An 11,132-nucleotide genomic window follows, 5' to 3' on the forward strand; every position below is an offset into this window, starting at 1 on the left:
GGTAGAGCAGAACGCTGATAATTTTATTAAAGATGAAAGACTTTAGACAGTTTTTCAACTCTCAGTAATGCCATAGTGATCGTTTGATATATGGACCTGCAGCGGAGTTTAGGTCCAGACACGGCTAGTGACGTCAGACTGAACAATCGGATATCTTACTCTATCACCTGAATTTTTATTTTACAATATGTTTATGTTTAGTTCTCTCTGTTTTCCTGGTATTAGTTTAGTATTTCAGTTGTCGGTATTCTCCCTCTGTTAAGTTCTCATTTCTGTGTTGATATTGAACACTTCCTGTTTTATATTAATAATGAGTTTCTTCTGTTTAACTCTATTTAATTTGACTTTCTCCTGTCTCAGCGTTTTGTTTGTCATCACCTGTTTCTTGCTCCCCAGCTGTATCCATTTCCTGTCCCCCAGGTGCTCCAGGTGCTCGTTTCCCTTATTAAAAGCTTTGAATTCTAATCAGCCAAAATAAATGGTTTGTTCTTCAAAATTCTACCTCAACTCTTGCATCCAGGTCCTAAACCTCCACACTGCATGACTTCATATTCAGAAGTGCAAAACTTTTTTATTTTGGGGGGGTGGACATAACTTGAGTTCTGAATGAAATGATTTGATGCGAAAATAAAAATCAGTTGATCATCTAACTCAGAGAAAACAGAAAAAAACAGACTGAATCACATTATTTCAAACTGGAATAATAGTAATAGAGTTATTTTTGGAAGGTACACATGCAACAAAATTTCAATGTTCGTAGGCACAATTTCAGCTAAGACATGATTATGAAAAATACAATTCAAATGAGAGGAGCATGGATGAATTACATTTTTAATGGGAGCATGATAAATTATATCAACATCTATGGCTCATTAATGATTAAGCAGCACAAAATCTGCAATATTTATAATATTGAATAGCACAAAATAATATATCAGTGATTAAACAAAATATGCAGAGCAACTATTCAAACCATTAATTGCCAGACATGCCAGCCAGAATTTAATTAAAGTAAAGAAACTAGTTAGATTCAGGTTAACAATATTAGAAAAAACTGTTGCTATGTGGTGACAATCTTAATAATGGCTTTTTTCTGCAACATGCTCGTGGATAGACTGATCAGCGCCTGTATGTGGCTTTATGAATTACAAATACACAACAGTCCCTTAACAGATTTACACTTTTATTACGTTCACAGGGTTGGTGGGCCTCTGCAAATGGAAATTGGAAATCCCAGTTGAGGGTTACGTTCCACATGTAACTATATATGTATTTTTTTAATATATGTTTTTTTACACATATATGCACCGATGAGCACAACTTGCCATGTTGTTGTCAACAGGTTGTATTCTGATATTTTAAAAAAAAGTTAATTAACTAAGATGATTCATTAAATAAGACATTTTTTGCAGATAAATCACAATTGTGCAGCAACTATATCACTATTTGTGAACGTATTTCTAAATGTTTGCTTCAAGTTAATGAAGCTGTAACTAGATTCTGAATTTAAGTGGCTAATATGAATTTCTGTGCACGTAGACAGCAACTGATTTGTAACAGACAAGAAGTTTGCACTTTATTACTGTTTGTCACATACAAATTTGATGTAACTGCTAACTTGTCCCTATTTAATTGAAAACTGATAGCAGACTGACATCTAATTGCTGTTTTTCCTAGCATGACTTTAACATAAAGGCTGTGCTCTGTGATTACTAATTTGTAAGCAATTAAATAACTGGTTATTTGTATAGAACAATCAATACATTACTTTTTCCATTGCAACAAAAAAACAATTTGAATACTCTAATGTGGTTCTTTGTAATCACTGGAGGGAAAAACTGTGAGGTCTAAAAGTGAAGATAGAGTTGCTAAACTGGGGACACAAAATAAAAGAAATATGTAGGACCAGCCCTTTGTCCTGAAGCCAAGGAGCACATCCTCTTATCCTCTGAAATCATGAATTATCTCACATTTCTAGTTTTCATGGATCAGACTGAAAACAGTAATTAGGTTTCTCATTTCTCTCTCCATGCCTCTGTGGCAGTGTACAACAGCATCTATTCTTCACCCGTTCTCTTCATCTAATTATTCATATTCCTGCCCTGTGCTTAATTTGTAAATCAGCTGCCAGAACAAAGACAGGGAGATACTCCAGCGGGTCACAGAAAAAATGTCACAAAGCCCATCAAACAAATTCACAGAGCTTGGAGCACATCAGAGCTAGTCAGCTCTAACACTGCCTGATATATGTGATTCATGTAACCAATGGCACAATCTACACAGCTTTAAGAAAGCTCACACCAAATAAAAGGAAACCTGAATGCAAATCTTTATATATAAAAAAAGCATTTAGATGCTAAACTGACTTTGTGTGCACAGAAAACTATGAGCATCAAGGGTTTGTGGGGTTTTTTTTTTTTTACATTTTATTTATTAAAAATCCCCAAAACATCACAATGACCTCAAAAGAGAAAGTTCAAGCACTTCAACTGAACGAGGTGCACACTCCTTTAAGAATCAATTACAGGAACATAATACCATAAATAAAGTTCGTTTTAATGTTTCTGTACATCCCAGCTTAAAAATAGAGGAGATCTGAGTTTGTCTGTTTTTGCACCATCAGCCGCTCAAGGTGACCTTCAGTACATTATGCTCATTTCCAGCTTCATTTTTTTTACCGCTGAACTCTCATAGAGCAACTTTGAATGACTAACAGTTTAAAATCATCCATATTTATCTCATGCTGGTCCAGTTTGCTCCTCTCCTTTCACTCTAAGACGCTTTTCCTCTGATTAAACGCTCACAAGCAGAACATTTGAACAGATCCGACCATATCAGAGCTCTCACTGACAAGCAAAGGACTCACAGTATTTGCACATGCATTGACCTCATTACTTGGGTCCTTTGCCATGTTTAATATGATCGCTCACCATTTTAACATGTTTGATTACAAATAAAGAAAAGCACAACAGGCCACCCTGTCAAAATGAAACCAGTGAAGGATGTTTTTTATCAAATCCTCTTTAGGAATTTAATTCTTACTTATTGCAAACACTTGTAATGGAGGTCGTGTTATAAATATATAATCTCAAGGCCCAGTCAGTAATAAAAATGTAAGTGCAGCATCAAGGACAAACTAAGGAAGGAATCTCTTAATATTAAACATGTTCCGTCTGGTTCAGCTCTCCTCTCTTTTTGCTACATACAGATTGGTAAAGGCAGAAGAGCCAAAACAACTCTTGAATACATGCTAAACCTTGATAAAACCAAGCCAAAGAAATAGGAATGAAAAGCAAGGTCTCAGGAATACACTTGCAAGAAAAATATAACAAATGCAGATGCTTCCATGTTTATTGAACAGTTTGAGGATGACGTGAATCATAGTTTTTGACCTTCAGCCACCAGATGGCAAGCAAGAACCTGCAGAAGATATCAAGCAGTCCAGTTTCATCATCAGCTCCAAATGAGCCAACATCTTTTCGAAAAATTCCCTATATATTTCCAGAAAAATTTAAAAGACCTGGAGAAACATAAAGAGGCGCTAAAGTTACTAAACATCAGCTGACTGACCTTTATTGCCTCTCCTGGCACAAATATTAAGGACTGTAAAAATCTTGCATTTCTTTCACAATAATGCCCTGGCTGATCTTATTCCTGACATTTTTAACAGTGATGCAGCACCTGTTCAGGAAGAGTGTCACACGTGTCACCCCAGGCTATCATAAACTCTGTGTTTTGAAAACAGGACAGCTACATTTATGACATTTAAAATCTGTTTGTATGTATAACTCGTTGTAGGTTGCAGCTTATTCAGGAACTGCTCGTCCAAACAACACAAGTGACTGAAATCATTGGTGACAGCAAAGACAAAAAAATAAATACAATGAAAGGCAAACGTGTCAACCTATCTTTCTGAAAACCCATTTTTGGCCCAGTGAGTGATGCAGTTTTCTAAATGCTAGAACTTTTTGGCAGGCGCTCATTAATATTTTACACCCTTCAGTCTTTTTAAGCGTTAAGGTGCGAGAGACTTGGAAAACTTGGACTCCTGTCAGTGAATATCCCCTGAGGCCTGTGTGTTTATGTTTGTCCTTCCCTTTACATACTGAGTGGAGACAGCACGTGTCACTCTAAAGAGAAAAACAGGTTATAGAGGACAACTTTTAGCCAAATTATGAGAAGTTCTTATCTAAATAACATCAAACTCAGCACAGCAGTTCCCAGCAACACACAGTGCATCGGATGAACTGTTGCTAAGCTACAAGAAGAAAAGACAGGTGGACAGAGAGGGATTTCTTGAATTATTCGTAACATCCAACAAGCAGTTTTTCACTCCAACCATCTCACATGGTCATGACATCATGACCAGTTAATGTCACAAACATTTGTGTGTCACATGCTCCAAAGTAACACGTTACTGCAATCACCATTCTTAGTGACGTAATAATCTAAATGCAAATATAAAAATCTGTAATCACACTACAGTTACAATTATTATTACTTGTATAACAAGAGTTTATTAGTTATCTGCACGATGGGAGGATAGGACAAAAAAAACACGTCTTTTTCTGCCTGGTAGGGGGAGGAAAATGGTGAAGCAGTTTATGACTTGAGAATGATGTTAAACCTGAGTGTATGCTGACCCCAGCCCAGCAGCCAGAGCCTGAACTTTAACAGGTAGAGACATAGTACACATGTAAACACTAAAGAAAGGTCGTATGTGTGCCCTCAATACGACACTGGTTTGTGTCGGTGAGCAGGATGAAGCATAATGGTTATATTGTTACCTAGTAACTATGTGATGGTGTGTTTCAGGTCATGTTATGGAGTAACATCAAAATAATGCAATAATTAGTGTAACAATTTACTTTCTCAGGTGAATTTTTAAGCAACGTAATGCACAACTTTTAAGAAAAGTAACAAGTAATGTGTAATATATTTTGAATACAATCAAGTGAAATGAGTTTTGTCTGTAGGATGGCAGGGCTCAGCCTTACAGATGAGGAGCTCAAACATCCACAGAGAGCTCAGCTGTTACTCCTTTTGTGTGAGCCAAGTGAGACGGTTCAGTATCTGATCAGGATGCCTCCAGCGCACTTCCATTTGGAGGTTTTGTTGGGCACTTTGAAGACCCAGAAGAAGATCTGGAACCCACTGGAGAGATTATATTGTTGGGACCCCCTAAGAGTTACTGCAAACCCATGCTGGGGAGAAGGACATCTGGAATACACTGTTTAAACTGCTGTTACAGCAACCCGACGAGATGAGATGAGCAGAAGATAATGGTTTAAATGTCTGGCCCAGTACATTAAAGATAACATTTCAGTCAGGCTGAACCATCAAAGGATCAGATCTCCACTTCCTCCCACTTCGCCTTGAAAGTCAAGGCACAAATATCTGTATGTTGTTTGTTGATTTCAACTCAGCACTTTGGCCTTTAGCGCCACAATCTGACATTAGATGTTGGACTTCCGCAGACAGGAGCGTCACACCACAAACCTCCAGGTTTGAGTGTTCAGCCTCATCCTGTTCACACTGTTCTCCCACGATTGCATTCAGAGACCCAGAGAGAACTCTATTGTGAGCTCTGCAGAGAGCGCAACCGTTCTGGTGAGATTATAAACACTGATGAGAGGAAGAGAGGATTTATATCTAGAGGAAATCAATAATCTTACAGCATGGTACACAGAGAATAACCCACTGCTCAACATCAGCAAAGGTAAAGAGACAAGGAAGCAAAAACACCCTCGCTGGAGCTGAGGTGGAGCCGATGCAGAACAAGAGGCTGACTAGATGGTCAGCCAAGCAACTTTTGGATGTGGAGTCCTACCAAGTATGTGCAAGTGTGGGACTGACACAGAATCTGTTTAAGTGTGGGTAGTTATATATATTTGCATCTTTTTAGTTTGTCCACGATGAACATTTGCACACAAAAACCTGTTTTCATTTTCTACTGTCAAACGTATTCAGTTATTCAGTCTTCCTGTCAGGTTGATCTCTTTTTGATTTTGCTTTTTTCATGAGATGTGACTGTGATTTCAAAAGCCTGAAGGATGAAAATTTGCCTGCCAGCGAGACGTAACATCGCAGCTGGATGTGGCAGAAGCCGGGAGAGAACACGAGGGCAATGCTGGGAGACACAGAAGGGAATGTGGATGTCAGAGACTGAAAGCAGAGCAGTTGGGCAAAGAAAGGAGGATGAAGAGGGAGGCACTGGTGACTGGACAGAGGAAGGTAAGATTGTTCCTGCTTCTCTCTGATGTCCACAGTCAGTCCCTGTTGCTGCCGGATGCCCCTCTCCCCACCAGCTAAAACACTTGAAATAAACACACACAGGAGGAGGTGAGTTAGCCGCTGCTACTGCAGCTCCTCTGGTGAAAAAACTGATAAAACTGATTTTGAGTGTGAGTGTGTGTGTGTGTGAGTGTGTGTGTGTGTGTGTTTACAGTGCAGTCAGGTGGCTTGCAGTAATCATATGGTGCACTGCAGAAGCACAGCACAGCCTAGTGGCAGAAAGAAAAAGATGAGGTGAAGCTTGTTCCTCCTCTTCCTCAGGAAAACATTTAGTGGTTGTTTTTGCTATTTTATGTTGTGAGTAAAACTTTTAAGACATTTAAAAAAGCACTTAACTTTCTATCCCAACTTACCCCGTTACCAGTGCCAGCATGCACTGGGCAGGAGGCAGAGTACGATATAGCTGAGCAACAAGAGAAAAGGGACACTAAAAAGTTCATAGTGAACTTAATCGCCACCACTGGGCAACAATTCAGCTCACTTTATTGGGTTGTCTTAAATTTTTGCGGGCTGCAGTTAAACAAAAGGAATCAACAGCACATTGAGCCTCACGCATAAATATTTTTTATCGGTGGCATTTTCAAAACCAAAACCAATCAGTGCAGAGGGCTCATGGGAAATCAGTAATGTCTATCAGAAAAGAAAAAACAGTTGAAATCAGGTTAAAAAAAATGTTGATTGTGGACACACCTCCAGCCTCCGTAAACATTTAATCAAAGGTTTGGTTGCCTCATGACAGTGTGATAAAATGCACTCTGGCTAAAACTGTATTTATGTTTCACTTTAAGGAGTGATGGAAGAACAAAAACAGCGTCTCACCTTTGCAAAGTAAAGGAGGAAGGAAATTGACTAGTGGTGAGGGGAGCACACTTTTATACAAATGTATCATTTTGCATCTATAATTAGCGAAAGACTCAATATTCACAAACCAGGAGGAAACTCTTTAAAATACAAACAAACAAAATGTAACTTAAATAGCAACAGATAACATACCAGTTATGCTCAAAACAACTGTAATATTCGTGCCTTTTTATTTTATTTGATTAATTTTGATATCAAGTATGAAAAGTATTTGGAAAAAAAAGTATTTTAACATATCAAAAATTACAATAATAATTAAAATGAAAATGTTCTCTCTCAGTTAAAATATTTAAATAAATAAATATTTAAAATTTAAATTAAAAAGATAATTGAGTGCATGTTTTGATCTATGAAGGCTTACTTTGTAAGCACAATGCACTCTGCGTCAATGTGGTGAACTGGTGGCACTACAGAGCTGTCATTATGACAGCTGATTTTAGGTTTTTTTAAGTAACCAAAGCATGGTTACATGGCTCTTAGTCGAATAAAAGAGCTTTTACTTGTTGTTGGTCATAGGGAGCGTCTAAAGTAAGTAAAATATCATTGGCCTAATTAAAAAAGTTCACTCTGTTCATCATCCATTCATTTCTGTGCATCTCAAATATAATAGCAAAGTATGAACCATATACTTTCCAACTTTGCGAAGATCCTGTCTGCCTTGCAGTTAAAAATATCTTCAGTGTCACACTATAGCTTTGTTGCACTTGTGTCTGACAGCCGGCATCATCTTATCGTTTGAAACTGTCTGCACAGTTTTCTGCGCCGGGGCTGGAATTCATATAAAAATACAGCCAAAATTGGAACATCCCTAATTTGGCTGCATACATTCTTCTTCTCTCCATTTTTACATGTCTCCCAGGCCCTGCTGCCAATAAACCACTGCATAGCGTGATGCTCACACCTCCTCGCTTCACAGCAGGACACTGTTACACAAGTGGTGAGCACTGCTCGCTCCCTGAAACAGTGTTCTGCTTCTAAGATGAGAAGTTCAACTTTTGTTTCTACTGTTCACAAAAAAGGCTTCTAGCGTTCCTGCAGCTGCTCTGCTGAACACTCATGATGGCTCAATGCACTTTTACAGTGCGTGTGTGTGTGTGTGTGTGTGTGCACATAGGCCCACCTGTCTGATTGGCTCAGGGACCCGGTATCGGCAGCATGCGTGTGTGAGGCGGACAGCTGTGTCCAGGCTGATCTTGTGGCCCACAGACACGTACACTGGCTTCGAGCTCTTGTCAGAGCTTCGCAGTGCCTGAATTCAAAGACAGAAGTCTGCTGTAACTTTTCAGCATTCATCTCGCTCTCCAGTTGTGATCATCATAAAGAATTTGTTGCGTTTGACTTTCAGCAGCGAGAGTTTTCTTTGAAGTCAGCAGCAATAACACAACACCTTTGTCAGAGGTATTTGTTTCTATTTTCTGTGCATCTGTCCTTTGCCGCACCTTTCCGAGCACTTTGCCTGAGGCGCCTATGAGTGGGAAGCTGTCTCCTCCTCTTTGCAGAGCAGCTATCTGTGGAGGCAAAGAAACAAAAATCAAAGTCAAAACAGATGTACAGATGCCAAAACAAATAGCAGCAAGCTGAAACAAAGTATTAACCTCCTGCAGAGCCTTCACACTCGCGTCACTTTGTCTCTAACCTCTGCGTGGCCCCACTTTGCTGTCCAACTAGAGCTTCAAAATGCTAAAACAGGACCACATCTTTATTCCACTGAAAGGACGGTGGGTTATGACTTTGAAAAAGAAAATCCAGACAGTCTTGTTCCCAGAAAAAAGCACTGCACAAAAAATATTGTTTTAAATTTTAATCTGGCATAAAAGGGTACAATAATAAAACTCCTAATACAGATTAATGATAATGTAATAACAATGTACTATTTACTTTATTGATCCCCGTGGGGAAATTCCTCTCTGCATTTAACCCATTTACTTAGTGAAGCAGTGGGCAGCCATTGGGCGCCCGGGAAGCAGTGTGTAGGGACGGTACCTTGCTCAGGTATACCTCAGTGTAGCCGTTCAGTGGATTCGAACCCCCGACCTTCCGATCATGGGGCCCCCACGCTACCTACTGAGCTTTCCCTGCCCCAAGTAGAACAATTAAATAAACTGTATTTTGAAAAAAAAAAAGTTCTTATTATCTTTGTTAGCTCATTTTTCACAAATAAATAAATAAAATTATCAATGAATTCATTTAAAAATGAAGGCAAAGACTTTATTTGGACTTTTTCTCTTTTTGGAAAAATGTCAAAATCTTTTTTCTAAAACTGTGTTTCGTCTCAAAAAATTCAAATTCATGACATTTTTTTTAATATTCCTTATTTTCAATTAACCGCCACATATCTAAAGTAGTCTGCAGACTGAGTTTGAGTAAACTAGAGGCCTAAGACCATATTTCAAGTTGTGTTTGAGTTTTGTGAAACGAAAGCATGTGATCGTGCAAAAATATAATTATTATGCATGAGATTCAAAGAGAGAGATTTTGACTCAGCTAGTTACCAATATGTCACTCACCACCAATTGCTAGGAGACGGTCTTCTGTCAGAATCACTTGGATATGCCATCTGTGCAAGCTGTTAAATACAACCTGAAGCAGGACCGTGCAACAGATCGAATTTAGATTTCAACTGCAATGTTGTCTGCCATCAATTATTGAAATAAGATAATCAAGATAAAATGGTTATTGTGCCACAATCTGCTCATTCTTTTCTGTCACTGCTCCAACTTTCATTTCCTTCTGTCGCCCTCCTGCCACTTTGATGGAATATAGTTTCTTTGTTCTCAGTTTGTTTGCTGTCTAAGTTTTGGTTTTCTTTATTCCGGGTTATATTTTAGTTTAAGTTACTGTTTGCATTTATAGAGCTTATGTTTTTTCTTCTATGTGTTTCCATCTTTTAAGCTGATTCATGTCTCTTTGCTCCCCTGTTCAGTTACTGAGTTACTTCCTTACTGTTTTATTTTGGTAGTTATTTGTGTCCTGTGCCTTGTTTATAGTTTCACTTCCTTCCCATCCTTTCCTGATTGCCTTCACCTGTCTCTCCTAACCCAGCTGTTTCCATTGCCTGCATTGATCTTCATATCACTGCCACCCTGTGCCATGTTTACTTTACCAAACAATTCTTTTCAAGCAAACGTTCTGTTAAAAAGACAAGTTTTTGTCTTTTGTTTTTTAAGTTTGGTGACTCAAATATTATTTTCCAAATTCTCTGAGTAATGGTGTTATATAATCACGATTCAACAGTGGCTAAAATACTTGTGATGAGAACATTTGTCCTAACCTAATCTATGTTATAAAGTTTGGACTTAATATTTCAGACACATTAGACAGCAAAAGCAAACATTTGATGTGATCATTCAGGCGTTAGACTTGAAGTGTCACTGAGATATAATGAAACAGCCAGACATAGAAATTCAATTCAATTCAATTTTATTTATATTTAAAGCCTTTATATATAAAGCCAGACATAGAAACAGTCCTTGAGTCTGAAAAACCTTTAAATGTATATATTTTTTCCAACTAAGCTAGTTTTAAACCTAAAGAAAAAGAACTAACTCTAATAAAAGACTAGAAAATTATTGATGTACAAACTGGCTCATCTTTGACGTCTCATGAGAGCCCAGACCAGATGCCTCCATTTTTGATTGAAGGATGCTGGACTCAAAGAAAGATTTTAAATGACCTCTCTCTTGATTTCTGTTAGAGCTAAAGTTTTGTTCTCACAGTCAAAGAGACGGTGCAAAGTCAGATGCAGTGATGCGGGCTGCTGTTGACAGGTGTGCTCTGGGTTATGGGCCAGAGCGATGAAGGGAGTTTAGCCTCCATGATGGATGGAGTGTCTGCTCTACTATGACTGATTACAGCAAGCAGCCAGCAGGGAGACAGGAGGGGCCGCACGGGGCATCCAATCCCGGCTGGGATGAGGCCAATAGTGTGTGTGTGTGTGTGTGTGTGTGTGTGTGTGTGTGTGTGTGTGTGTGTGTGTG

At 38.6% G+C, this 11,132-nt stretch overlaps 1 protein-coding gene across 1 annotated transcript in view; it reads right to left on the reverse strand.

Annotated features, from left to right (window-relative positions):
• Nucleotides 1-5,603: 5,603 nt before the first annotated feature.
• Nucleotides 5,604-11,132, reverse strand: part of LOC102206294 (endonuclease V) — an 18,966-nt gene continuing 13,437 nt past the window's right edge. The window contains exons 5-9 of the mRNA XM_013911919.1: nt 10,194-10,267; nt 8,595-8,732; nt 8,276-8,404; nt 6,447-6,503; nt 5,604-6,316 (exon numbers count right to left, since the gene is read on the reverse strand). Coding sequence (XP_013767373.1) covers nt 5,987-6,316; nt 6,447-6,503; nt 8,276-8,404; nt 8,595-8,732; nt 10,194-10,267 — 728 coding nt within the window. The 3' untranslated portion in view covers nt 5,604-5,986. The remainder of the gene's footprint in view (nt 6,317-6,446; nt 6,504-8,275; nt 8,405-8,594; nt 8,733-10,193; nt 10,268-11,132) is intronic.

This window comes from Pundamilia nyererei, unplaced genomic scaffold (genome assembly GCF_000239375.1).
Source record: "Pundamilia nyererei isolate P.nyererei 1_Seehausen unplaced genomic scaffold, PunNye1.0 scaffold00075, whole genome shotgun sequence".
NCBI classification, from domain to species: domain Eukaryota; kingdom Metazoa; phylum Chordata; class Actinopteri; order Cichliformes; family Cichlidae; genus Pundamilia; species Pundamilia nyererei.